This window comes from Larimichthys crocea, chromosome XVIII (genome assembly GCF_000972845.2).
Source record: "Larimichthys crocea isolate SSNF chromosome XVIII, L_crocea_2.0, whole genome shotgun sequence".
In the NCBI taxonomy this organism is placed as follows: domain Eukaryota; kingdom Metazoa; phylum Chordata; class Actinopteri; family Sciaenidae; genus Larimichthys; species Larimichthys crocea.
In genome coordinates, this window is record NC_040028.1 from 4,370,758 (window position 1) to 4,396,462 (window position 25,705).

The 25,705-nt window shown below is 41.3% G+C and overlaps 2 protein-coding genes across 2 annotated transcripts in view; both read right to left on the reverse strand.

Annotated features, from left to right (window-relative positions):
• The window catches only part of xpo4 (exportin 4), a 50,141-nt gene extending 30,750 nt beyond the window's left edge, over positions 1-19,391 (reverse strand). Inside the window, exons 1-6 of the mRNA XM_027290838.1 lie at positions 19,096-19,391; positions 14,780-14,885; positions 13,667-13,808; positions 12,768-12,906; positions 10,385-10,501; positions 10,087-10,240 (exon numbers count right to left, since the gene is read on the reverse strand). Coding sequence (XP_027146639.1) covers positions 10,087-10,240; positions 10,385-10,501; positions 12,768-12,906; positions 13,667-13,808; positions 14,780-14,885; positions 19,096-19,188 — 751 coding nt within the window. The 5' untranslated portion in view covers positions 19,189-19,391. The remainder of the gene's footprint in view (positions 1-10,086; positions 10,241-10,384; positions 10,502-12,767; positions 12,907-13,666; positions 13,809-14,779; positions 14,886-19,095) is intronic.
• A 3,684-nt stretch (positions 19,392-23,075) lies between these two features.
• lats2 (large tumor suppressor kinase 2) overlaps positions 23,076-25,705 on the reverse strand; it is a 30,018-nt gene continuing 27,388 nt past the window's right edge. Inside the window, exon 9 of the mRNA XM_019275556.2 lies at positions 23,076-24,810. Within this exon, the coding sequence (XP_019131101.1) occupies positions 24,256-24,810 (555 nt within the window). The 3' untranslated portion in view covers positions 23,076-24,255. The remainder of the gene's footprint in view (positions 24,811-25,705) is intronic.

Below are 25,705 nucleotides of genomic sequence, written 5' to 3' on the forward strand. Positions count from 1 at the left end.
CACCTCCCTCCTCTGTTTTTGCCTTTTATCCCCCACAACTCTCAGCCTGGCTCCCGATCTCTCGCCTGACACCCTCTCTTCTCTTCTTGTCCTCTCCTTCACCTCCCCTCCTACCAGCACACTCAGATTTCTCTCCTCTGCTTCCTCGAGATCATAAACACACAAGACATGCTCTCGCTGAAGCCAATCGAGACTCTGCGTTGCTCTGCCTCTTTGTCCACTCCTCTACAAGAAGTCCTTGAGACTCCTTATTGCTCTGAAACACCCCCTCTCCCTCCTCAGCCAATCACTTTGTCTCTGCTCCTGACTGCTTTCCAAGACCAAAGCTAGACTCTCTCTTTGCCCCATAATTCAATGCTTCACCTCAAACTCTATGTTCTCTCTGGAACTCTTTCTAAATATCTTTTCTGTCTCTCCTTGCCACACAAAACACTTAAAAAACACGATCAAACTCTCTAAAAACTATAAAAACGTTTAATCTTAATGTCCCTTTTCGCCTTTCTCGCAAACAAGTCTCTTTCTTTCTTTTCATGGCCGTTCAACACAACACACACTCACGGTCTCCTCCTTTAAGACTTTCTCCACACCCACAACAAGCTTTTTCACAAACCCACAACACACACACTTTCTCCCCACGCAGCCACAACACTTCCTGTTCTCGTTCAAGTCTCTTGAACACACCCACAACATGCTCTTTCCTGAGCTCATCAAGAACAATCCCGGCCACTGCTCCCAAACCAGACTTTCTCACTTCTCACACCCTTAAAAACACACACACACACACACACCTCAATCAAAGCATCTTAGAACACACACTCACTTCACACCAATTAAGATTTGAACACTTCTCTTACACACCCTCCAAACTCCTTCCTTACAGTCTCCTGATGAAGGACTCATGCAGAAACAAGTCAGCAGATTTATCAGCTACGGATTGCAAAGAAATTTACATGAAAGATCAAAATTGTTCTTTCACTGTGTTTTAATTTCCCTGACTTTTATTTGGGAAATACAGAAAATAAATTGTCTTAATTCTTACTACACTAAAGAACAACCCAACAAACAAACTCTGTTTCTTTCTTCTTAGCATCGTAAGGCTCAACCAGCCAAACTCTTTTTAACAACCTGAAACACACTTTTCTCTTCATTTCCCAAGACTGTCAATATGCTAAGTATTTTTCCAGTGAATTGTTTCATCTTTAGAATGTCAGAACATAACAAAATAACAAATTATTCCTATCACAAGATGAAATCCTCAAATGTTTTTTTTTTTTTGTCACACCAAGTCTGGCTAAAATAAAATGGCTTAAAGGACCAGTGATTTGGATTTAGTGGCATCGGACAGTGTGGTTGCTGATTGCAAAAAACTGAAGTACAATGATGCATCAGTTAGACTTTTTTTAAGACCTTCACCCATTGAGAGCCAATCCACAATGCCCGAACAACAAAAATATCAGTTAAACAAACAACTGATTGAATATTGTGTTGCAACTGTCAGAACTGAGCGCTGTGATGCTCTCACAGGGGCTGGTCCTGGTGCTGGGAGCAGCTAGAAGCTGTCCAAAGTGCTCTTTTCTTTTCTGCGCCGCCCACAGTACCACAGTAATGGGAGGATCACGGCTAAATTAACAGAGGAATTGTTCCAAATGTGTTCTTTATTGTTGAACGGCAGCAAAACAAGTAACCCTTCATTAAAGACGTCTTTTTCTCTCTCTCTCACAGACACGCACAGACATAGAAGCACCGCAGACACAAGTGCTGAAGAGGAGAAACTGAACTGATTTTGACCAAAAGTTACAAAAAGTGATGACTTTTCGTTGACTAAAACTAAAACGACTAAAATGTGACTATAATAAGCATTTTAGTCCAAAGAACAAATCTAATATCTGTCAGAATTAACACTTATCTGACATGACTCGGGCAGAAACTGTTCACTTCCTTTCCACACTCCATTTCTGTGTTTAGTCTGAAGTTATAGTACCAGGAAGAAAACAAGGAAACGCCATGAGTAAAAATCAAGAATTTCTTTGGGCTTGAACAGGAAACATGTACACATACAACTCAAACTATAGAACATTGGTCAGTCTTTTTTTTTTCCTGAATAGTTACATAATATATTTTGATGATTGAATGCTTTATCACTTGCTTACTAACAATATATGCAGAAAAAAATTCTGCTGAACAGTTAATCAAGTCATTTATTTCCCTTTGATTCAAAATACCCAAAGTTTGTTTTGTTTTTCATGGAAACTTTGGAAAATTAAAAAATTAAAATAAACCTCTCACCACGACCACAGATAATGCATTAAAAAAGAAAGAAAATCAAACATTAATTAAAAGAAACGACAGACTCTTAAGTCTTATGTGTGTTTCATTACACACAAACACACACACACACACACACAAACACACACACAGTATCACTGGCTGTATGACAAGAGGAGGAATGTTTGATCAAAGCCAAACAGCGGCAGAGGCCGGCGAGGTCACGCATTCCTCCGACACCAGCCCACAGTCACTCCCCATGCACACACCCCACCACAACACACCACACTTTTCGGCACAAAAGTTGGCACCTGTCTAAGAGTCTGCGGAATTGTGTGTGTGTGTGTGTGTGTGTGTCTGTCCGGTGCTTGGCTTTCAGGCCTTGTTAAAAATAGTCGTGGTGAGGCAGAAGACCTCTAACTGAACCTCTCTGAAGCGAGAAGGAATGAGAAAGAGATCGGAACAAGTTAGGAGAGAGCTGCAATATGACTAAGTCCATGTTTATTTATTCTATGTCAGGGTTAATCTTTGTGGAAATGTCCTGATTTTGCTTTGTGTTTCCTTCTTATACTTGGCGTTCACGTGATGCCGTTTCACAAAAATTAAATGAAAATTTAACACAGCCTGTTTTTATATTGCAAATTCCTTTGATACAAGACAGAAAAAAAAGCAACATAGGAAAGAGAGACACAAAGAACAGAAGATTGAGAAGCATTTTTAGTCCTCCAAAAAGTGGAACAAGTGGGAGACTGTCCCCGCAGGGAGGGACCACCTCGGTGACAGAGGTTGTACAAACCCTCCTAAAGATCATATGACTGAGACAAAACTCACAAGAAACCTCAGGAATGATAACTACACAGCTAGTATTTTACACAGCCGGACAGAGATGTAAAATGGAGCTGACAGGTTGCGATGCCAAAAAGATGAAAGCGCTCTAAATTAGGGGGGAAAAACAGGCAAGTTTCAGCTGCATGAAGTCGGGAATATTTCAAATTAAGAGCACAACATGAGACCAGTTTCATCACATAATTTGGTTGTTTGTTTTTTTAGCCAGAAGTACAAGAATACAGATCATCTTTAAAGATATCCAAACTTGATCATCAGACAAAGGCAACAAGGACTAGTCAATCAGAGCCAGAGTAGATCTGGTCGTATTGTAGCCTTGTGTGAAAGTCATAGTTCAGAGTCTAATAAATGTCTTTTTTCAAGATAAAAAAGTCCATGACCAGTCATGCTCTTTAATCCATCTTGATATGCCAAACATGTGATTGAATTATCTTGGTAAAGAAGTGCTCACGTATAAATTTTTTTGTCTGCATAGAAGACGCCTTAAATCTTTCACTTCAAGTTTTTTTCGTGTGTTTCTTGGGTTTCAAATAAAAACACACTACATTTGACATCATAACATGGCAAATAAATCCTGTTTCTTTCGGGTTCTCAAAGGTGAGCGTGGAAGTGTGAGAACAGATTTATGCACCGTCTTGAAAAGACTTCACACAAACTGAGATGACAGTTTAAATGACTTCTTATGATTCTTAAGAGTTCACTTAGTCCAAGTTCAAGCGCTTGAATTCTGAGGAAAAATCCACTTGCTGAGTTGAATTTACAACTTCAACCATGCTATGCACACTGCTGGAAAAAAAAGGACTGTGTGTGTGTGTGTGTGTGTGTGTGTGTGTGTGTGTGTGCGCAGTGTACATGCCACCGGGATGAGTAATGGACGCAGAGTGACTACGACATGTGGCTGTGGTTTGGTGGGTTTTTAAAAGACATCACCTGCTACTATCGCAACCCTTCCAGCATGCTCAAGAATAACTAATGTGACACGTCAATTTTCCACTGGAAAGATAAGACGGACTGACAGATAGACAGGACACAGAGACACACACACACAAAAACACATTTGACTGACCTAATACACGGCAAATGTAACCCCCGTGACCACAACCGTTTCATTCAAACGCAAATGAAGAGCACACCCTTAGTTCGCACATGCAGTTGCCAAATTTGTAGCCGAGCAGAAGCATAAACACACACGGTTATATCTTAATTAACGCCACACACTGGTCACGTGTCAATAAAACAGCTCCTGCTTGGTTTGGTAGAGAAATCAGCATTTCAAGTTTAATTTCCGGCCCTTGTTTGATTTATCGCGACCAAAACGAGCGAACCTTTTTCCCGCTCCACATCGACAGACACCTGGCCGTCCAGAATTTATGGTTTTGCATGTGAACCTTAGCCCAGGTAGTCTGCATCAGTTCACGGTGCTTCTCTTCAAAGCATGAGAGAACATAGTTGCAATAAAGAAAAAAAACATCATTCTTCCTTTCAGGGACTATAATTCAGAGTGCACTGCTAAACATAAACCAACCACATGACTACCAAACACAAAAAGTGGGCTGAGCCTTCATGAACACTCGACTGAATCATGTGGACGACAAAACCAAACTAAATAGGTCAGCGCCGACATTCTGATTTGGTCATCTTTGCGGGTTTGTTCGTTTTGTTACCACATGCTAACACGGCCAGCGCCTTCACAGATTTGATTTGTCACTTTGTCACAAGCCTAAAATTAAACACCACTGAGGCTCTGTGTGTGCTAACATGAGCATTTCAACACGCACGCAATGACAATGCTGATGTTTAGCAGCTGGGATGTTTCCCACGTTCACCAGCTTAATTTAGCGGGTTAGCATGCTAACAGCTTTCCAGTTCGCACTAAGGAAAAAGTACAGCTGAGGAACGTCGCTGGTTTAAGTAGAAGCAAAACTAGTATTGGACAAATCTCAATTTTCACTTCGACTTCATGGAAATGTTTGAGGACTGTTGAAGTTAACACAATTCTCTACCAAGTTCTGCTTAAACTAAAGGGTTCGTCCGTAATTTTCAATATTGTGTGCTACATCCACCTCGAGGGGGCTAAAAAACATCAGAGGATCACCAAAGACCACAGGACTCGTCATCTGGAGACCATGAATTTAGGTTTAGGTGTTCACACACACACACACACACACACACACACGTATATTTTATACAGTTTAAAACCATTTCCAAATGAAATAGACAAGTTTTAAATTACTCATGCATTTCTTTTTTTTTTTCTTTTATTTGTGTATTCTCTGTACAGTCTCTCAAAGACTAAAATCTTTAAGGTTTTTTGATTTACATATTGTATAGTTTACTGTTACTTGGCTTTTATTTCACTTTTATTTATACCTGTGTATATAGTGTTAAAATGGATATCTTATATGTGTATAGTATAGTTCTTTCTTGGGATTTTACTATCCAACTTCTATAGTGTTCAAATGTTTTCCTTGCTACTAGTTTCTAACTTACCGTTTGGGAGCTGCTGTAACGAACACAATTTCCCTGCAGGAAGTATTTCTGATTCTAATTTATTTCAGTATAGATGCTCTTTTTTAGTTTTCTTTCTCCTTCATGCGCTCGAGGGAGAGTTTCAGAAGTCTCCAATACAATTGCATTAATATACAAAAAGTTAATATAGTTTAAGCACCACCACAGAAAAAAAAACTAAATCCGACTTCACATTTCTCTTTCCCAGCTCCTCTTTCATCAGCAATTTGCAGACGCTGTACAAAGCACTTGCAGATCTGTCGGATAGTATTTTCATGACTGCTTAAAGAAGACAATCTCAGCAATCTGAACATTTTGCAGGCTTGAACGACCTTCGTGCCTGATGGCTGTGGATTAGCGAGCTTCTCCTGTATCCTCTATTCATTATGGTTTGATCCTGACTGAAGATGGAGCCGCTGCACAGGAAGACTGGCTGAGCGTCTGCCAGCGGCCCTGCGAAGAGCGCAGCGCTATGCTAAGGCGCGTGGTAGGGTTTAAGTGATATATCCTGCCTTAAGTCTCCCCTACAGCCTTCGCCATGTGAAATAACAGTCCAGAAATACCTCCTCACTGACGCACCCCCTCCCTTTCCGTTCCCCATTTCCTTCTACTGTTTGGCCCCCCCCTATCTGCTTAAACAGCAGTTGTCATTAATTCTCTGACTAAATTAAACTGTCATCTCAACCTATAGTTTAAATCTCAGCTATCAGTGTGGAAAACACACACATATTTCAAGTCCGGGCATCAGTCCAGAAGAATTGTAGATATTTTCTAAAGAGCCAGTTTGGGCTCAAAAGGCTGTACTCTTTCTAAATGTAATAAAGAATGTATACCTTAGATCTCACACCACTCAGAAAACACAGACACACACACCAACTGGATGTCCATCAGCATACTACCCATCTTTTTATACCCTCCAACCAACAGTAGTTGTAGATTCTCCGTACAGGTCAGGGCCAAGGCAAACATCCAGCATCAGCTTACACACTCCAAATCCCAACCTTAACCCGAGAGCACAAATGCCTAGAAATTGACCTCTGAACAGTTAATGAGAATACGAGGCAAGTGTTAGGCTGACGGTCATCTCTTCAGCACAACAATATCTCCTTACGGGGGTGGGGGTGATTGTTGCTCAGGGAAGTTAATGCCACTTTTATTACATCTGACTAAAAATAAGAAAGAAATATCCAAAACCTCTCTTATGAAAAAATAACTACAAGTCAACCAAGAGACAGAAATTACAGCTCCTAAATGAAAGAGGCGGGGAAGGCCATGCTTTAATGTGAAACAACTTACGTTTTAGTGAACTGACACACCATGAAATCTACACATTCCTCTGTAGTGACAACAAGAACAGATGGGAGGATAAAAAGTGGGAAAACTGCTACAGAACAAAGCCTCACTGACTATTATAGCAACACACGTGACACAGATGACTTTCCAGATTTCCCTGACATACCAAATACATCTAAACAACATAAAGAGGATTCAGACATGTACACTGATCCAGCAGAGAGGAGGCGGCGGGGACGGGGGGGTGATCTATCTGTCAGCTCGGACAGCCATTTACAGCACCTGACTGCCGCCGCAGCCTCGAGGCCTGACCGCGACCCTGTCCAGAGTCAAGCCTGGTGTGGAGTGACACGGTGTCGCGCAGACGCCCGGGGAGTACGCCTCCGCCAGATGACACCAGAGCTGGAGGGACGGGGGTTCAAACGGCGGCGAGGACAGATGACATGCATGCCGCTCGGTTCGTCTAAGGGAGGGAGGGGCTTTTTTAAAAAGGGGGTCTTTGAGCTTTGCTGAGGAGTGTGTGTATTCGTGTGTGTGAAAGGCGGCGGCTGTCAGCCACGCAATTAAGGAGAGGCCCCATGACACCCATGCTGGCATACTGTACGTTTGCGGCGCATCACACAGGCAAAGGCGTGTTGTGACACTTGCAGACAGGCGGCTGCACTCACTCAGGCCTCCCAGTGGTCTTCATCAATCTGTTCTCCTTTTCAACAACAGCACAGACACTTGTAGGCTTTAGATACACTCACCGGAGCACAGGATTTCAAGGGGAATGCCGCCAGATTTGAGAATTTGTGAGCTATTTCTATGGCCCGAGAAAGTCAAGTCAACACCATGAAACCAGAGAACTACAGCTCGATCTGCACCTAGCCATAAACCTTAGGGATAACTCATTTTATTTATAACTTTGCCTCAGACATGTAATAGATGTAATGATTTAGTACGAGCGTCTCCTGGTTGCAGCCAGCTGCACTTGAGAAAATATGACAAAGTTAAGGCTCAAAAAAGGAAAGAAAAATGAGATTACATTTAATGTGACGTGTACGGTATGGACAGATCCCCCTAACCCCTTCGAAATACACTGAAGATCAGGTGTGCAGTTTAGAGACGCTGACACAATCTTACTATATTGTAATCATACTTTGTTGCTGCCATCCAAAGAAAAACACCTATGTCCAAAAAAATGTTTTTTTTTCCCCAGGAGGATGGAAAAAACAAATCAATGTTTACTTGCAGTCATCAGTGAACACTTTAATATTTTAAATGGATTTACGTGGACATACCTGTTCTGTTTATAAATGGTCGAGTGTGTATACCACCTGAGTTGGTAAACTATCAATAACAAGGCTGTCCTACATGTCTCCACACAGCACATTGGCCTCATCAACACTATTTTACACCCCCAGCCTCCCCCTCTGCCATCACTCAACAAAACAGCCCTGTAACTGTGGGTGCTATACGTATGGGATGTGGGTAGAAAATGTGTTGTAATGGATGTTTATTTGTGTGGCTGTGTTGTGGTGTGTAATACACCTGTGTATTTATGTGACACTATGCATCAGTCTAACTCAGCTCAGAGAGATCAGAGCTGCTCGTCTCAAACTCAAAACATCGTTTATCCAAAGCTATTCAATGGCAACCATTCCATACACTAGACCACACCATATACAAAACTGCCATAAAGCAGCCCACTGCATTTCAACATTGGACACAATGGCCTAACACATGGATATATCAAAAGAGAAAGTTGCTAGTTACAAACTAAAGATCCCTTTCGTATACGGTAAGTGCTTTGGTAGCTTCATATACACACACACACACACCCAACAAAACAACATTAAACTGTTGTATAAAAATGGATTTCAACAGCTAACACACACACAGTCTCACACACACACACACAGTGGACTTAAAAGTGCATCTTTGAGAACACACACACACACACACACACACACACACACATCAAACCGAGCGTGCCGGGCATACCAAGGGGAGCCTCAACAAGCCAAGGCGGGGGTGGTGGGCCGCCGGAATGATACGGAGATGGACACACAGACACCTCTTTGAAAGTGATACATGGCCCTGGCTGGCAGCAAGCGCCACTCCAGATCCCTTCAGACAGGCAGAGAGGATGCCAGGCTGGTAGGGATTTAGGCTGTAATGAGCCTGGCGTGCGCGCACACAAACACACACACGAACCCAAGTTCACTCAACAATGCGGCCAACTGCAAAGATAATATGGACGTGTGCACAAGAGATGAAGTACAAAGCAAAACTGATGGACAGATATGCATTCCTGGTATCACATATTTGTACTGCCACACACACAGCATTACCCATTATAGGGACAATGCATACTTACATGCACAAAAATCCTCATCCATAAATAACTATATTCTAAGAAGACAAACAAACAAAATGCCACAATTCCACTGCTCAACACGGCCTATTCTTTAAACCTGAAACTGACTGTGCTGCCACTTTGTCCGAGTAGAAGATGACAGATTTCTCTGATAGAGCACCTACTTTCATTCTACTGCACAAACCTTTGTACAATCCGAGACTCTGTCAACAACACCGGGAGATGCTTTACAAGCCAGCATGCTTAGATCAATTAAGAGAAGCAAGATGAGACAATCAAATCACTAAAAAAGCCATATCACTAAAATATTTGGTTAGTAACACTGTAAAGAAAATGTTTGCTAGAGTTCTTCATTGTCTTTTCACTTATCCATGACTTCACTTTAAAGTAAACAGTAAGAAAAGGTCACCGTGCACACTGAATGTTCAGCTTGTCTTTAATTCCCAAGAAAAAAAATACTTAAACTAAACTGAAAACTAATGATGTTGCTGACATAACTGAATTGTGTAACAATGTCATGATGTCAGATAGCAAATAAAGTTCTCAATAAATTCCCAAACCAAAAAAATCTGTTGGCTAAAACTACATACATCATTTTGATATTTTATTGCCTTTTAGTGTCTAGTTTTTTAGTGTCTAACTAGACGCTGCACTGATTGTGTAGTCATGTAGGTATGTGAAACAGTTTTTCCTCCCCATACTTTTGCAGAATTTATCCCTTCATGAGTCAAGAGCTAGAAATAGTCAAACTTATTACCCTGACCTTTCCAGTTGCAAGAATCCCCGTCAGCCTCTGACAAAAGAAAGGATATAATTGGGTGGCAGGAAGTTCCAGCTGAGCACCTGGTTGGCAAGAGCCAGGTAGCGCTGGAAGACAGACGACATCTGGGCGTTTAAGTTTTCCCTGCGGCTGAACTCCTGCAGCACCTCCATCGTCAACATAAAGATCTGACGCAGGCCCTCCTCCTGGAAGCAGACAGAACAATTAGAGAAAGATGAATCCAGAAATAAAAGAGAGCAGCAGCTATCTGTGATTAAATCAGAAAAAATAATAAGAGAACGATGATCCATCTTTCAGTGCTGGACAGCGTGGTGAGGTGGGGAACAAACCTGGAACAGACGCTTGCAGCTGCCGTGAAACTCCATGCTGAGGCCGATGCTGCTGGTCTTACTGGAGCTGGAGAACTCGCTGAGCAGGGCGGTGAGGATGGAGCAGGCCAGTGTTTGCTGCAGCAGAGAGGCTCGTGTTATCACACGGGTCAAATAACAAAGAGTTACACTGAATGTGCTTCATGTGGAAATGCTGGCCCGATTCCAGACTACATAATAATTCCAAGCAAGTTTTGAATATACATGTGTCGCACTGGAAAATCAACAACATTAAACATACTGGAAAACAAAACAAAAAAAAAACGAAGCGTGCAGCTTGATTTTTGAGTGTTGTTGATGTACAGAATTGCCCCCACAATGCAATGCACAAAGGAAGCGGAGCAGCTGCTCACAGCTGCAAAACATTATGAAAAGTTGTGGTTTAGTGGTGAGACAGCTCAGTGAAGATTTAAGAAAACAAAAAGAAAGTATGAAATCTCTGGAACATTTGTTTTCTCTCCTGTGAAGATTACTTGGTAGTGACGTTCCAGAGTCACAGTCAATTTGACTTCTGTCAGAGCGCATATCCGATCATTTCCTGTACAAGACAGGAGAGTGTGTTGTTTTTTTCATAGCTCAAATGTAACATTTTACAATTAGATTATTATAAAGCTGTGAAAAGCAGGAACCATCAAATCAAGCAATCGATTAATCTACTAATTGTTGAAGCTCTAGTTACTTTTAACACGAGGCAGACTAGAATTAGCCTTCTCGGAAAACAGCCTTTTCTCCGGTATTTATTATGGGGCAGCGTCATTTCTAAACAAACTCAGTCATGGTAAAAGGGTGACTTTGGCATTTTTTCAACTCGGACCCATCTCTGTAATGGAAAAAAATCACCTTCTCTGTGAGACTACGGAAAAGTGTGGGAGAAGTGGAAAATGTATATTTCCCCTAAATGCTCTTCCTTTTATCTCATTTTATTATTATGTGTTAAATGTTCTGTTTGTTACGTTATGATTATGTTACTATCAAACAATGATAACCGTGTACAGTGGTGTTAAAATGTGACTCCAAATAGAGGAAAAAATATATTTAAAAAAAAACCCCCGATTATTATTGTATGACGGCTGTAATTGTTTGAGTCAGAGTTTACGAATTCAAATAAATTCAAAAGCTACCAAAGTGATGAACTTTCATCAGGAACACGAATGCAACTTTGGAAGGAAACATTTGATGTAGTTTTTAAATTGTGAACCGTGGTCTAGATTCAGCAGACGGGAGGATGATTGTAGTTTACGAGGGTGAACCGTACAAGGGGGATTTCAGCCCAAATAAATGTTACATTAGGTGACTTCACCTGCTTTCAGGCCTCCATGGCACATCGTTGCCATTCTAGCGGTTCATGGTATGAACTGTGAAATGAAATAGTGCCACCTACTGGATTAAGAGGAGAGTTCCAGTTGGTTTTATAACAGCAGCACTGAGGCAAAGTCGTGCCAAAATATTCAGATTTTTGCCTTCGTGTCATACACAGTACGTCTCACAAACTCAAGTTTTCCCCTATAAAAACGTCAGTTAAACAGTTCACTGCACCACACACCAAAAGTGTGTCTCAGTGAAAATGCACTTTGACGACATTTTACACAAATCTGATTTGAGTTCATGACCAATGAAAAAAGGCACTCAGGTGTTTTACTTTATTCTACCACAGGAACGAGCCTGAAGCTGTTCTCCCTGCACAGCCCTTTTTATTTTCACTGAGCTCTCTCTGTAATCTGTGCCAGATTTCCATGCAGGAAGTCGATAACCAGGACACAAACGTGGTCCATCAAGTCACAAATATAATAAATATCAAAGCTTTAAAACAGTTTCATCTCATGATTTAAATGTGCCTGAAATATTCCCCACAAGTTCTACTATTCATCAAACAGAGTCTGTTCTTCTGGGACTAGAAGAACAGAACTGAATAGAGATCAGATGCTCCTGTGGTTAGTTTGAAGTTAAAAAAGGGAAAATTGTAGTTATTTCTGAATATTTTTCATTTACAGCCAAGAGTTTTGGAACATTTTGGAAAATGTTACTGTGTAAATATAAGGAATGACCATACGAATAGCGTATGTATGTTTTACTAATGCTAAATGTCGATCTATAGAATCATTTTTTCTTCTAATTTTGAATCTTTGTGCAGTCAAAACAGAAAAAGACTGTGCTCAATACAGAATGATTTGATCATATTTTGATGATCTAAAGCACCTTTCATGAGGGTGAAAACCAAAAAAAAATCCTGTGGTTAAAAACTCATTTTAATCTTGCGTTACTTGTGTCTTTAAATTAGTGCGCTGTGATGTCCATTATTTGTTCATTGTAATTATACACTGATACATTCGCATGTCTTTCTCACCACCGTGGGGTTTCCGCTGCTGATGAGCTGTCCGACCTCGTGAAAGATGCTTTTACAGTTGATGCTTTTGTCCAGAGAGCCCCTCTTCACAATGACCGCCACAGCCAACAGGATCTGCTCGCGGACATACTTCTGGAGACTGGAGGAAACAGAGAGGATCAACGGTCTGAACCACAGAAACTAACACTGAGATTAGAGGTTAACCCTAACCCATCAGCGGGGACTGAGAAAGAAAACATCCAGAGAAACAAAGTGAAATTGAAATGTTGTGTCTGAGGGTGCAATCGCAGCTGCAGCTTATTTTCTTTGGCCTGTGATCACATGGAGAAATTCTCTTTATTGCATTTTTGTGTTTGATATTTTATTCTATTTTATTTTTTTTGCATTTAAATCACAGTGTCTCATCAAACGAAAAAACAAACAGGAATCCTTCCAGCTTGTTTGTTGAACAGAGCTTTGGTAACCTGTCACTGCAGCAGGTCAGAGACATCGGTGGATTCCTGTTTCTCTAACTTGTACCGCACATATCGAATGAGTCTGTGCTTTTCTTCTGTTGTTTATGCTAGTGGACACATGAACAAACAGCTGACTGAGCGCTTCCACCGAGGCTTTCTGTGCATTAGGACCCCCAGGCTATCTGATATATAATTAGAAAAACAATTTCAGATATTATTTAAATTACTTCTTAACATTAGCTACTACAGTATATGCTTGGGGTGATTTTTTTATTATTTAGCTCATAAAAAACATAATAATATGCCTTGGATTTAAAAGGCTTGTTGCTGAATATTAATGGCTCTTGAATTTTGTTGCTTTCTGTGCTTTAGTTTATGTAGCAGGAGACTCTCCAATGGAGGTTCATAAATGTCATACGTAGTTAATACTTAATTATTTCTTACTTGGGTCTCTGTAAGACGTAGGTGAGGAGGAATGCCCGGAGCGACTCGATGCTGGTCTTTTCCAGCAGGATCCACTCCCGCACCACTGCCTCCATGATGGCTGTGGCTGCCTGGAACAGCACATAGTCCACCTTACTGGTCTCTGGAGATGGGAAAAAAGGGGGGGAGGTGAGAGAAAGGAAATGTGTGCAGGCAGAAAGATAAAGTAGGAAAGAGAAAGAGATGTTTAAAAGTCATGGGAAAACAGATGTTCTGTTTTGTGAATCAGTGCATGTGCCTGCACACATATGTAAATGCTTTTACAGTGTAATGAAGTTACAACAAACTGTTTGAAAAAACGGATTACAGTTGCACGATACCCACGATACTCCGCTGTGCCAAATCGTAACGGTTCCTACTATACTAGAAATTCTACACGACGGTACTACCGTGGATTACTATACTACCGGTGCCAGTCTCCGCCTCTGCTCAGCTCTCCTCCCGGCTTCTCGCTGCATGCTTCTCCCTTGTAAACAAACCAACATGGCAACTACTGCAACCAAACTACACAGCTGCTGAATGATTGGCTGTTTGCCTGTTACTGGTGATGTCCAACGATATGATAGGCTGGGTCCGCCCATCTGTTAGCTGATTGGCTGTTCGTGCATTTCTGCTGGCAAGTACGAACTCAATGAAGACAGCTCTGCTTTGATAGAAATTCGCTTCAAAAACAAACAACAAGCTAAAGTTCTGTCTCGCCCAGACGCACACACAGCTTACAGTCAAAAACACGAGACAACACACTCACCATGGCAGAAGCACCGGGCCCGAGCAGAGAGTCTGCCGCGGGCGTCAGTGGCACTCACATATTTGTTTCAGTCTAATTCTTACTTCACCAGTATTATGTAGTGGTAGTGAGTATTTATACTTGTAACTTGTACAAATGCGTTGCAGTTTATAAAAATAACAATAATAAAAAAAGGCTGCAGTATTGCGATGATACCCAGAACTGTGATGCTTTGTCTGGTATAGTATCGTGGTTACTCATTTTGGTATCGTGACAACTCTAAAACGGATTACAATATAGGAAATGCTTTCATTCTGCAGGTTAAACAATGAATAATCAATAGTTACCCAAGATGTGCTTGCAGATGGCAAAAGGGGATTTGGATTTCCTGAAGGAGAGGAATATGTGTTCAGCATGCTGCCTCTGTTCTGTGCTGACCATGGACGGCGGTGCCTGTAAAGAACACAAAGAATTTATAGACAAGACGCTCCAAAAAACTCAGTTCCCACACTCTTTCCAGAACATATAATTCAAGTTTATTTCGGATTTGAACGTTTTTGTTTGGTGGAATGTTATTTAGACGACGTGAAATGGTAATGTGGCGAAACTTGTTAGCACACTGCTACCAGCCCCAATGGAATTATTATTCAATCTGTCCAAGAGAAGTGCGCAAAAAAAGGGAATATATTTAAAATGTGCATGTGCACTGTGAAAACACATAGATTTTACATTCAACAACAATGCAGGCAGAACACAGACTACAGGAAGGATTTTTATTAGCTTTGTGTTTTCTTGATGAATTCAGAAATATTCTCAAAATTTGTGAGTTTCACAAAGGCACAGGTTTGTCTACACTGCATTGACTTACTGCTGAGCACAATACCTCTTGGTGAAATTATAACATGCCATAAAACGTAAAAGGTCTTTCTACAAGCAGTCAATAAACCCTTCAGCTGCTGTTTTAACTCAAAAAACAAGGACATATGAGCCCTGATTGGATAATTGACAACCAATCATCAAAGGAGGCATCGTTAGTGGTTTGCTGAGACTAGAGACTGTAGCATGAGTGTACAGTGAGTTAATTATAAAACTAATGATATATGGATGACTGTCACACAGCCTGGTATTAATATTAAAGTCATTCTGCAAACAGTCAATAACAGAAAACCTCCAATACAAGAAAGAAAAATACTGCAGCTCCAAACACACTATGAATAAAAGTGAGAAAGCACAACATACCCGCAACACACACACTTTTATTGAGGAGTGTCGCCATGATACAGCTCAGCAAGAGAGTCGCATTCCAAGCCTAATTGCAGTGAAAGCAGCTCTGCGGCTGAAGGCAGCGGAGGAAAGAAAGATGCTTTTATACACACACACACTATTTACCTTTGGTGACAAAAATCTGCACTAAGGAATATTCTTTTTTTTATTATTATTTTTTCTCCTTTTTAAACTTTATTTTGATAGAGACAGCTGAAGAGCCACAGGTCGGATTTGAACCCTGGGCTTCTGCAGTAAGGACTGATCCTTTGCACATGGGGCAGCTGTTCTACCAACTGAGCTAAACGCTGCCCCACAAATATTCTCTTAATAACAATGGAAAATAATCAGTGTCAGTAAGTTGCTGAGTCTCTCACAGCTCACAAATTTTTGTTCAATCTCATCCGCATCGTTTTCGGACCACAACAGGCAGCTGCTGTCTGCAACACAAATGCTGTGGCAAAAACTATTGTACGCCACAAAAAGCAGACAAACAAAGAGACGAGCAGGCGAACATAGTGGAGCATTTAGCAGCTAGAGAGACGTGTTCGGTTTAGTCAGTGGAGTATGTGACACTGAACTATTCAAATTTTAGGACTGTATTTATTTTGATACAACTATAGTTAAAAAGTTTTTCGATTCACATTTTTTTTAGCTTTTATACATTCATATTTTAGAGTTTGTTACATGCTGAACTGTAAATTTGTCTGATAATCTATTCATTGAAATATTCAAACAAGAGAAATGTCATTTTAAAAAATGAGCCTTTCGTGTTTCATTTTATTTACTTATCTATTCAGTTTTTTTTTTTAAAGTGCTGTTATGATTTGTACCGTTATCTGGATGTGTAGTCAACTATATTAGGATCAGGATTAGGTCATATTACACACCTGAAACCTGTGACACGAGTCCAAATAAATAATAGTGCTGCTCTGTGTCTGCGGTGTAATACGCTCCTAATAAACACATGCGGTGAAAACATGTCAATGTTGTGTTTACTGCTTGTTGTGTTGCTTCCAAGTGACCTCCCAAAAAGTAAATAAATAAATTATTATATTACTTCTAAAGGTTATTATGTAACTGTATTTATCTAAGGTTACTTGCACCAATCCTGCTAAACTTTGTTCCGTTTCTTTCTGCGCTTGTCACATCATGAAAGGGAGAGACTACTGAATCCTACTCTGCTCTAAAATGAGATACTGATACAGGAAAATGCTACTTAGATGTATCCATTTAAATATACACTTTGAATTTATGACAGGACGAGCCAGCACAAAGGCTATGTTAATGAGCACGGTGAGTAAGATGAGGAAAGTCTCTGGCTGATGACTCGTCATGACAACGACAAACAGAAGAAGGCCAACAACTGAAACTACGCTTAGTGAAATCTGAATTAAACTGAATAAATGAATCAGAGTCTTACAACAAATGGTATGAAATGATAAAATGTATCATGACACCCATGGTTAACTGGGATATTAATGTGTGTACATGTGTGGTTCATAATATCTAAAATAAGACTAGACAATCGATGATAAACGTCACAACACTGGCCTGCTCTGATCACATCTGTCCAGAGGAAGTTCTCTTAATAAAATGTACTGGTTCTCAAACTGTGGTACAAGTACCACTAGAGGTACTTGACCTTCCTGGAGTGGTACTTGGAGGAATATTTGATTTTTTTTTTCTTTTTTAATGAAATTATTTAAAAACAACAGTTTGAATGAAATGAAATTAAGCTATCGCTGGAATGTGATTTACATTTCAGCCTGATGTGTCGTCGCGTTCATTCACGTAGTGCTCACATACATCCAGCCAAGTGTGACTCGAGATAGTAAGCAGAGGTAAAATGAATAAAAAACTCTGCAATCATGGCTCCAAACATGGAAATATTAGGAAGAGACATGTGGATCAGGAGTAACACTTTTTTCCGCCACATCAGCTCTGGTGCAGTTCAGGATTAATCATCATCTTCTGTGTGAACTGTCTGTAATATCTGTCAAAGTAGTGTCAGTTGGAGAGACGGATATTTTCTGAGGTGGCACGTAATAGAAAAAAAGAGACGTAGTATCATATTTAACAGGGCAACAATAATATATCAGAATATCTGCATGTATGGGAAAGCACGTATAACTGGACGTTGCAGTATTATGTTTTTAGGCATGTGTCGATTCACAAATTTGATCGTGATGACGATGAACGATTTATCGGACACAGCTAGAGGAGAGAAATCAAAAGAGGCGCGCCTGACATTTTTACTTTTAACGTGCCCATTAAAATTCAACTTTCTGCGCGGCTGATCATGACATATACCATAGCGTACCTGCCCTCTACTGTCAATTTCTCATCAGTTATTTGTTAAGGAAAGAGAGCGGACGAGCACAGCACCTGATCCGAGATTCAGAACGAAACCAACAAAGAGTTTCAGGTGATTTCAGTCACAAATCAAAACGCTTCATCGTGCCATAAAACCAAAATCTGAAGACTGTGACCACTAAGTCCACAAGTCCCTTTGGTTCAAACAGCTAAATCCACTGTTTCTGAATGAGAAAACCTGAGGCTGTTACAGCTGGTTAGTCTGAAACTAATGCAGATGTTCTTCTGATCCACAGCAGCTCAGGACCTGCTAACCATCCAAGCAGAAGACACCTGCTAACTACAGCAGGAGGGTGAAGCAGTGCGGCGTTAAACACATTTCATCTGTGGACGGAGAGACCATGCTCAGTTCATGAACCATAACAAGAGGAAAACGCAAAATGGCAGAAGGCTAGCTTAGCTGAGTTACTCATCACATGCACATGGTTAGCCACTTGCTCCTAGCCTGCTGCTCCAGCTTTATTTACTCCACATGAGGGTGGAGGTGGAGGGTGTTTGTGAGCGGGGTCAGAGAGGCAAACGCTTGATGTGGAGGAGTGTTTTTAAAAGGAGGTTCAGGGGTGAGCTAAAAGCTACACACACCGAGTCAACACAACAACAAAACACCCCGAGATGCTCCAACCGCGTCCAGTGCCATAAAACTTGATGTAACGTGAACGGCGACGCGGACCCGCTGAAGTTTCTGGACAACTGAGCCACGCTGGAAAGTGTCCAAACGTAAGGGTGGGGGGGTGTTTTAGGGTGGTGCTGGTTTGTGAGAGAAACGAGGAGCATGGACAGCTGGGGGGGGCAATGTTACGACGATAAGCGGGATGGAGACAGGCAAGGCAAGGCAAGGCAAGGCGCCACGCATCGCTCTCACAGCGTTTCTCCGGCAGAGAAAAAGCTCAACACATTTACCAACAAAAACCGGGAAGAAACGAACAACCGCGGGAGCCTCCGACCGCCAAACTCCACCCGAGACAGAGTTAAGGTGTAGGCGCCGCCACCCTCCACGCTTAGAAAACAACGCAGACTTTCTCACCATTAAAACTTTGGCAGCGCTTTCCAGCTGTGTGATCACTTCTGGTGCACCGACCGCCGCCATCATCATCGTCCCTCTCCAATGACGCGCCATGCGCTCTGCATTGTGGGATTACAGCGCTGGTACCCGGCGGCGGGTTGAACCCGGCGTCAACAGTCAGCGCGCGCGGGGTTTACGTAAACCCGAGAGGTGCGTTCAAAGGAGGTCTGAAATGTGACTATTCAAACATTATGAGTTAGTTTCAGCCACAACCGAGCTGACACAAGAGTTTATTGTCATTTTAACACTTTTTGTACTGAGCAGGCACATGAAACAAATGAATTAAAATAATTCACAGAGTTTATAATAATATTCTATTTATTATTTCCTACGTTATGCTTCTGCACCATAATTAGTTAAGTTGTATTAATGCTGGGGATGAGACATGGTGAGATTCTGTTGATGTAGATGAAATGTGCGTACATTAAGAAGGATTTTTATACATGAATGATCACATTATAACCTGAAACTTTTCAACCGTTTCATGTGGTAACAAATGATTACATCTTAGCACAGCCTATGATAAAATAATCGTACAATAAATTAGTTTGTTTCAAATGTCAAAAACAACACACAATTTTTTTTAATGAAGTTTTTAAAATATAGACCAAAAACCAATTAAATTTTTCTAATTTTTGTTTGAATGTTTCCTTAGACTTGGTAAGTATTGTAGTAAGAAATGCTACTCCCACCATGTAAGAAGGAGCGCTACTACAGGTCTTTCCATCCAACAGCTGTCGCACTCTTTAACATCAGCATGACTTCATGGCTTTTTCTATACATTTCCTATTTATGAGTCATTTCTTATCAATCTTGTGTATATGAGCTGCTGTGACAAGTGAATTTCCCCAGTGTGGGATCATTAAAGTCTATCTTATCCTAAATTAATTATCATACCCTATTTATCAGTCCCTGATTTGTCATTATTTCTATTTATTTAGAAGGCAGATAAACTTTACTGTACATGGAAGTCAACAAAAATGTAATACTTACATTTAAATTATGTGGTATAAATAAACAATATGTGTGCTAATATTATGCTCCTAAAAATCAGAGTTTTCACATTTGGTTCACATATTATTACACTGAAATAAAGCACAGAGTCCAAGCTGGTTAATTTAATTTATACATACATTTTACACACAAAGGGCTGTGAAAGCATTTTTACAATCTCTCAGTTCATACATAAATGTAAAAAAAGAGATAGCTGTCCACATTACATTATCTATAATACTGCGTAGACATGGATTTTTGAACATTAGCACAAAGGAAATTGGAAAAAAAAAGTGGGGGAGAGAGGAAGATACAAAAAATATGTATATCTGTATAAATATAAATTCAAGAGTAACAGAATTGCATCATACATTAAGGAGCGTCAAAGACAACAAGAGGCTCCTTAGAGTAAAAATACAAAAAAGGATAAACAAGTAAGTCTCGTGAAGAAATCAGATTGGAGGATAACAAGTCAGTCAAAGATTGTCAGTCATCACTCTCAAATCTTAGAGACAGAAAACAAACAAACACACACACACACACACACACACACACACACACACAAAACATCCAGGAAACATCTCACACACTTTGTGGAACACACACACTCTGCGAGGGAGAGCCGCGGCTCTCGTTATAAAGCTTTTTTTTATTTTTATGAAGCAGTCCGTCCTGGTCGTGATGTGAATTGGCAACGCTGTCAACAAGAGGTTTGGAGATACGGAAGGCCATCTGGTCAACTCAGAGATAAACTGCATGAGGAAGAGTGAACGAGCAGCACCCGTCTGGCCTCAATCTCAGTCGCGGAGACTTTGATCAAGGCACTTGATCCAATCCTGGATCCAGTGATGCTGCCCTGGGCAGCTCACAGACACGCTTTGTTTACATGCAGAATACTGGCTTTAGTCCAGTTTAAACAGACTTTAAACAAACATCTAAAAAAAGGTTCTTTAACATTGTGATTACGTTAGCTTTTTTTGTGTGTGTCCATGCAACAAATCTGTTAGTCTGTGTTATGAAATTTAGAAGAAAAAAAAAAGAAGAAAAAACAGCAGCATAACAAATTTAAACATGACCTGAATTGCAACATGAGTGAAAACCCTGTTTCCCTTTCCTAAAAAGATATGCTGCAACAAGAAATACACTGTTATACAAAAATGCCAGCTTAAACACTGTATTCCTGTGAAGGTGTGAAGTGTCAGCTTCAGATTGTACATCTCATCAGTCAGGAGCTTCCAATTCACTCCACACTTTCCCTCGACATGTGCCTTATCTGTGTTTACCGTAAGTCACTGATGTGAACAAGATTGTTGGTGCATGTAAACAAAGCCAGCGTGTGAAACGAGAGTGTGCTCGGCCAAACTTCCCCACATCGAAAAGAATAGTAACAGCTGAAAGAGGTCTGTGGACAAGAGATGATAATAAGAAGGCAATCTTTTAAGATTGTGCTGCTCACTTTAGAACAAAAAAGGCACATTTTACAGAAAAACACAACTTTCAATACATTGTCAAGCAAAATAAAAAAACAAAACAACAACAACAAACTCTTCCATTGCAAATCCGATCCACACATTTTTCCATCATTCTACCAGTTATGCATCAGAGAATCGCTCAAAACGTTAAGGATTCCTTTAACACTCCTGGTCATTAAGTCAAATTCAGAATACTGTTGGAACAGTTTGGCGTGAATTGACCAAAACGGTTCAGTTTGACACAAACAGAGCAGTTACTGTTTACTGATTGTCAATAAGCAAAGAAGGTACTGGATGATAGTGTTGTCTCCAATACAGAACATGGCACAGGTCTGTAGTAAAAGTACAGAGTTAACAAACACTTAAAACTTGTGGTCATTTTGGATAAATAAAGAAAATGTACCAAACACTAACTCTTTGTTGAAGTTTAACCGTTTGCGGTTTTGTAAAAAATAGAGAAAGCTATTTGTTTTGTCTTGTCAAAATTACATTTCCTGAATCCAACCTGCGCCACTCCTCTCCATCTTTACTCTTCCTGAACCAGACTCCTTTACGCCCTCCTCTCTCCTGCATTCAGGACCAGCCCGGCCGCAGGAGGTGAAGAGCCTCGCAGTCCATTGTTCTGCAAACACTGATCGCCATCGTTGTCGTCTCCTTCCACGCGACATTCAATTAGAAAAAGGCACGCAGCTCGTTACTTTCAGCCGACATTTCTTTAAGCCACAACAAAAGAAAAAAAGAACAGGTACACGTGTAATAACAATTATAATAATGTAAATAATATTAACCACAATATTAAGCAGCATTTTGTAACTGAAGAGAAAATATATATAAACCAATATATTTGTACATTTCAGTACTAAACGTTCAAAAAGGATATTAAGTGTTTAGAAAACTATATATAATGTATTCTTTTTGTATTGCACATAGTCATACTATCACATGTTTGCTGTTGTAAGAACATGTTGCTTTGTGTTTTCATGACTGCCTCCAGACGTTAGAGGAGGCTGGTTAAGTTACAATGCAACTGTGGGACTGATCTTCGCAAAATAGCTGTAAAAATGTGCATCTTGGTGAATGTGTGTGTGTTTGATACTAAGTCAGAAACCAACGGGGGGCCCCAGCCGACCCCCAATGGGTTCAGGCCTGTCCAGGTCTGGCTCTGATTTCTCAGGTTGGGTTTCATTCTTATTCATCAGTTCTTTTCCTAAACAAAGCATGAGAAACTATGTGTTGTGCTAACCCCCCCCTACCCAGTAAACAAAAAGTATCATTTCATGGCAGGAACATTTCTCATCTGATCCAAATCTTCCTGTAATTTATGAGCAGACATTCACTGCACAGGCCAACGGTAAAAATATCTGGTTTTGATAAGGCTTGGGCTCAATAAACGCTACAGTGGTTCAGTCTTGGATCAGGCTAAAAACAGAATTGGGCTCAATTTTTAAATCCAAACTCTACTTGCTGCTCGTGCTCTTTTTTTTTTGGAGGTGAGCTTTGAAATGGTCAGAGTAGAGAATCAGTGATGTGAAGAACTTCACAAACACTAGGACATCTTAAGAACAAAACATGACACTGAACTACAGTTGGCATATAAATAAAAAATAAAAAAATAAAAAAAATCAGGCAGCTGTGGATAGAAGACAGATGGTGCGACCGAAAATATTGTTATGGTTAATATGATTGTAATTTTCTTTTTTTTTTTAAAATCTGCTACAAATGCAGAGATTTGAACTTGAGGCACAAAAATATGAAACACGTGACAAACTGTTTGCTTCTCTCATACCACGCTAAATGCTAAACAACCGTTTCTCTGTGGGGGTGAACGCGTGTCAGAGGATTCTGGGAGAATTTGTTCGTCCATCTAGTCTGAGCCAACTTCGTAAACGTCAACGTGGATGCAGAGACCGACGCCTTTTTTTTTGGTTCACCCTTTGTGACTGAGCGCGACCTGTACTGATAAGTGTGCGTGAGTGTGGTGCACGTGCATGCATTTGTCTTTGTAGCTTATTTTGCAGCAGCTGTGAAAGAGGCGTGTTGCGTGTTGCCCCTCCCCCCCGACCCGCCCTGCCCTGGTTCCACTCTTCACATCGTCGTGTCCAATACTAGAGTGTAAAGCAGCTCAGGTAGAACAGGAAGTAGCTCCCGTTTCAGAAGATCACCGTGGAGGTGTTTCAGTCGTCCGTAAGACCAAAGGGTGGAAGGAATGGGACGAGAAAAACCGCTGGAAGAACCAGAAGCAGTCCTCGAAATTACAAATCTTGTCTGTGATCCAGACATCCTTTACATTCCCAAGAATAGCAACGATCTCCTTTCATCCGGTTCAGTTTCGGACTCCGCACATGCTTCACCCTTGATGCAGTCAGTCACATTCAGAATGTTGTTTCTTGGTCCCGGATCAGGGGAGTTTTGTATTTGAGGTCTTTGTGGATGCACTATATATTCTGCCAGGGGGCGATGTTCATCGCTCCTGCAACAATCACACATGCCAGATATGCATAAATACACATACACACCTGTGTAGCATGCACACCTCTACACACAGACACATACGCAGAAGAGCAGTGGCGGGTTTGAGGGGAAGCTCTCGAGCTGAATGATGAGCATTAGTCGGTAGACAGACGCGCTTGCTCAGGAAGCCTGGCGGTCTGCAGCTCTACACGTACACCGGCTCGCATCCCTCCCCCTGCTCGCCCTCCTCCTCTTCGTCTTCCTCTTCCTCCTCCTCCTCTTGCTCGTCCTCCTCGTCTGGGCCCATGCAGGCGGCTCCAGTGGCGCTCAGCGATACCTCGCTGGCCTCGAGCGGTTTGGGGTAGCGGAAAGGGCAGCCGTTGTCGTCGAAGAATCTTCGGAAGGTGAACTCGTAGAAAGCGTGCTCCGGGTGCTTCCCGTGCGGGGAGCAGAGCATGTCCAAGGCCCGGGTGCTGTCCCCACTGTCACTCCACGCCCCAGGGCCGCCCTCCTCCTCCACAGGGTCAAAGTTGGACGTGTCCATCGGGTGGGCGATCTTGGGCCGGTAGGGAGCTGGTTGCTGCCGCAAATTGCTGGAGAAGTCTGTCTGGGTGAAGAAGGGGTGAGCCTTGATCTCGCCGGCGCCGTTAGCACCCAGGCGATCCTCTGCGGAGCAGCAGAGGCGGCCGATGATGTCGACGGCCTCGGGGCTCAGTTTGACCTGGGCGGGCACCTGCAGGGTGCTCTCCCAGTTAATGACCTGCAGGGAGAGACACAATACACGATGTTACCACAATCAGTCTGTTGACTGATGCCTTTCATACAGATTCATCCCTTTTTTTAAAATACATTTTTGGGGCTTTTCAAGCTTTATTTGACAGACATAGCTGAAGAGTGACAAGAAAGTGAGGAATGACAGAGGGGGATGACATGCAGACAAGACCCACAGGTCGGAACCGTACCCTGGGCCACTGGACCCCAGACCGCTGCTTCTCAAACTAGGTTACAGTTGTCATAAAAAATGTTTGATTTTACATTATTTGTAACAAATTTTTACTTTGTTTAAGGAATTACAATCAAAAGCTCCAGGACATCTTGTGGTGAAATTATTTCAGTCAACCAGAACTTATTTCAGTCAACCAGAACGTGCAATATACACTAGCTCAACACTGGGGTCCTCCTGATCCCACCAACATCCAACAGAAGTAAATGGGTGCAAAAAAAAGGCTGGATAACACAGCGCATAAACAAAGTGGAATTCACAAGTGAATAGACAATCAAGAGCCCACACAGGGGACGCTGTTTGTGTTCCTCATAGTTATCGTTGGAGACAGTTAGCCATTCTGTTTTGCTCTTAAGACACAAAAATATTTAATTTGATCTAATATTTGCATTGTCAATAAGAGTAAGACATACTGCAGCAACTTTAGCTCTTCTTTTATTCAGCTTTTTCCTGTTTACATCAAAATGTAGTATGTAGGTCACGTCTATCAATTACTGCAGTATTAGCCATTCCCAGCTCTACTTGTCCAGTCCAGCAGATGGCAACACTGTGACAAAACAGGGTCAATAACAAGATCCATCCCCTGTAACCACTAAACTATATCAGGGTCACAGGAGGCTGGAGCCAAACCCAGGTGACATTGGGCAATGGG